This window comes from Dendroctonus ponderosae, unplaced genomic scaffold (assembly GCF_020466585.1).
Source record: "Dendroctonus ponderosae isolate FM_Combo_2020 unplaced genomic scaffold, Dpon_F_20191213v2 Dpon_F_20191213_8, whole genome shotgun sequence".
Lineage (NCBI taxonomy): Eukaryota > Metazoa > Arthropoda > Insecta > Coleoptera > Curculionidae > Dendroctonus > Dendroctonus ponderosae.
The window spans coordinates 1,802,050-1,803,428 of NW_026019016.1; the positions used below are offsets into that span (position 1 = coordinate 1,802,050).

Genomic DNA, 1,379 nt, shown 5'->3' on the forward strand with positions numbered 1-1,379 from the left:
TGGTTCACTTTCTAAAAAGGCCATTTAGTTCTCTTTGGAATGATGTAAAAGCGAGCGTTCTTGCTCATTTTGCTTCCGAGAAACATGCAAAACGGAACGAAAAACATAAAATTTTGCAACAATCTTGCGCCACCCTTGCACAAAACGACGATCATTTTTCTAATTTCATAGACAACAGAAGACTGTAATTTTTCTACATAACCCCCCCTGAATTTATAGCTGGATCCGCCCCTGGTAGGCGTGACTGGATTTGACCAATTGCCAACCAGCTCCTAATTTGCTCTTACATAACAATGAAAAGGGTCGACGTTAAAATGTATTTTTAGCTTTAAAGATACGCCTACCGGACACCCAAATGCATGCAAATTCTGTAGTATTATGTAGGAAATTAAGTATATTTTTAACACCTTCTTCTCTGCAACCTATTTACTAATTATTATTATTTAGTTCAGCGGCTTAATCCCCGAAAAACTTTGTTCAGACCATCAATGCTTGAGAAACCAGAGGCGCAACCAAAATGACTGAATGTTTTCCTTTAAAGAACAGAAAACTTCGATCCCTTACACTTAGGGCACTATAAAAAATCGATAACTGACTGTAACAGCGAGTTTAGAAGTAACTATAGCGACAAACGTAATTTTGAAATAGTCACAGTCACAAATTCCCTTCACAAACACTCAAGCACTATGCCGAAAAGTTGTGGAGATTCTGATCTCTGTGATGAAGATGTGAAGGAGATGAAACCGAGTGCCATTGTGGGCTTTGATGGTAAACCGCCCACGAAGTTGAACTTAAAAAACTAGAACAACATTTCAGGTAACACGAAAAATGGCTTTATTGTACACCCCAATGGAAGACACGTAGTTTACCCGATTGGGAATAAAATCACCATCCAGGACTGGATAGTGAAAAAGCAAACTTTCCTTGTTGGGCATACGAACAATATCTCGGCGGTTTGCCTGTCGGCCACAGGAAAATATGTGGCCAGTGGCCAAATTAACCACATTGGGTTCAAGGTAGATGGCAAGTGGATGAGGGGAAAACTGTGTAAATTGGGGCTTATTCGCAGGCCTGCGTAATAATCTGGGATTTCGAGAAGCAGACGATTTTAAGCCAGCATGAACATCATAAAGTGCGAGTGGAGGCGGTGGTTTTTTCCAAAGACGAAAGATACTTGATATCTTTAGGTAATATCACAGTCAAAAACACGCTTAATTTGCACTATTTAATACTCTGATTTAACTTTCCTGACTTCGTGTACTTGTTATGATATTCTTATCTCTCGAAAGACAAATTTAAGGTTTCAAGAAGGCAAAGACCTAAAAGAACGTTGATTTTTACCAATCATGAGTTTGTGTAAATTTTAAATCTGATGATGG

At 38.8% G+C, this 1,379-nt stretch overlaps 1 protein-coding gene across 1 annotated transcript; it reads left to right on the plus strand.

Annotated features, from left to right (window-relative positions):
- Positions 1 to 540: 540 nt before the first annotated feature.
- On the plus strand, positions 541 to 1,278 carry LOC125505369 (cilia- and flagella-associated protein 52-like). Its single transcript, XM_048669065.1, has 3 exons — positions 541 to 768; positions 817 to 1,016; positions 1,070 to 1,278. Exons 1-3 carry the CDS (start codon positions 687 to 689, stop codon positions 1,235 to 1,237), a joined length of 450 nt encoding a protein of 149 aa, XP_048525022.1. The 5' UTR covers positions 541 to 686; the 3' UTR covers positions 1,238 to 1,278.
- The last annotated feature ends 101 nt before the right edge of the window (positions 1,279 to 1,379 follow it).

Bases quoted from the DNA above. Each gene is read 5' to 3' on its own strand.
- LOC125505369 (XM_048669065.1), top strand. From the start codon at position 687: ATGCCGAAAAGTTGTGGAGATTCTGATCTCTGTGATGAAGATGTGAAG. The intron at 769-816 runs GTAAACCGCCCA...ACAACATTTCAG, and splicing joins TGCCATTGTGGGCTTTGATG to GTAACACGAAAAATGGCTTT. The intron at 1,017-1,069 runs GTAGATGGCAAG...GCTTATTCGCAG, and splicing joins TTAACCACATTGGGTTCAAG to GCCTGCGTAATAATCTGGGA.